Source organism: Tarenaya hassleriana, unplaced genomic scaffold (genome assembly GCF_000463585.1).
Source record: "Tarenaya hassleriana unplaced genomic scaffold, ASM46358v1 Cleome4550, whole genome shotgun sequence".
NCBI classification, from domain to species: domain Eukaryota; kingdom Viridiplantae; phylum Streptophyta; class Magnoliopsida; order Brassicales; family Cleomaceae; genus Tarenaya; species Tarenaya hassleriana.
This window is the reverse complement of record NW_010967257.1, coordinates 1-674: the sequence shown is the minus strand read 5'-3', so window position 1 is coordinate 674 and position 674 is coordinate 1. Positions and strand designations below refer to the sequence as shown.

At 41.4% G+C, this 674-nt stretch overlaps 1 protein-coding gene across 1 annotated transcript; it reads right to left on the bottom strand.

Annotated features, from left to right (window-relative positions):
- Positions 1-4: 4 nt before the first annotated feature.
- On the bottom strand, positions 5-607 carry LOC104825408 (the record flags this gene model as incomplete). The annotated part of the gene is made up of 3 exons (XM_010557732.1): positions 5-229; positions 320-448; positions 554-607. Coding segments are annotated over 3 exons (408 nt in total), but the record flags the coding sequence as incomplete, so codon positions are not given.
- Between the last annotated feature and the right edge of the window lie 67 nt (positions 608-674).

The window sequence follows — 674 nt, the reverse complement described above, 5'->3', positions numbered from 1 at the left end:
TTTCGAGATTAGCGAAAAACGCCGAGTGATAAGGATCCTTGTCTTTCGGTAGGTTGCCGTTCCCCATGGGCGGGCTCGGACCATTTGGAGGAGCGCGGACCACGCCAGAGAATCCCACCGACGTAGCACCGCCGCCTAATACATCGAACAATTCCTTTGGCCAATAACCGATATCACTCTTAGAGTCTTTGAGTATTTGAGTAATCCACCAATTTCCTGTCGCATGATCCTTTTACATACGAATAGAAAAGTATTGTCAAGGAATTTCCCACGTAAGGTTTAATATCATATATATATATATGAAATGAAGAGTACGTACCTGATGAATGGAAAACCTAATAAATGACTTGTCCCTAGTGGTATCAAGAGGTTCACTCAAGAAATTATTATTTCCAACTTGCACAAACCCTGGACATTTTGTGTTGACGCAACCTGCCCCGTTGGCACCCTACCATCGCACGTATTTCACAGAAAATATATGTAATTAATGTGATCCGTATCTTTGGTTTGTAAAAAAAAGAAGCCAAAATGCCGTAAAGGGGTGGAACCATACCATCCAAGATCCGTAAGACCAAGCACGACCATCACCAAACAAGTCCATGTTTATCTGCAAATGGCCGAAAGTTCAAAACTTCAGACCCGAAACAAACTATAAATATAAAACATAAATAGAA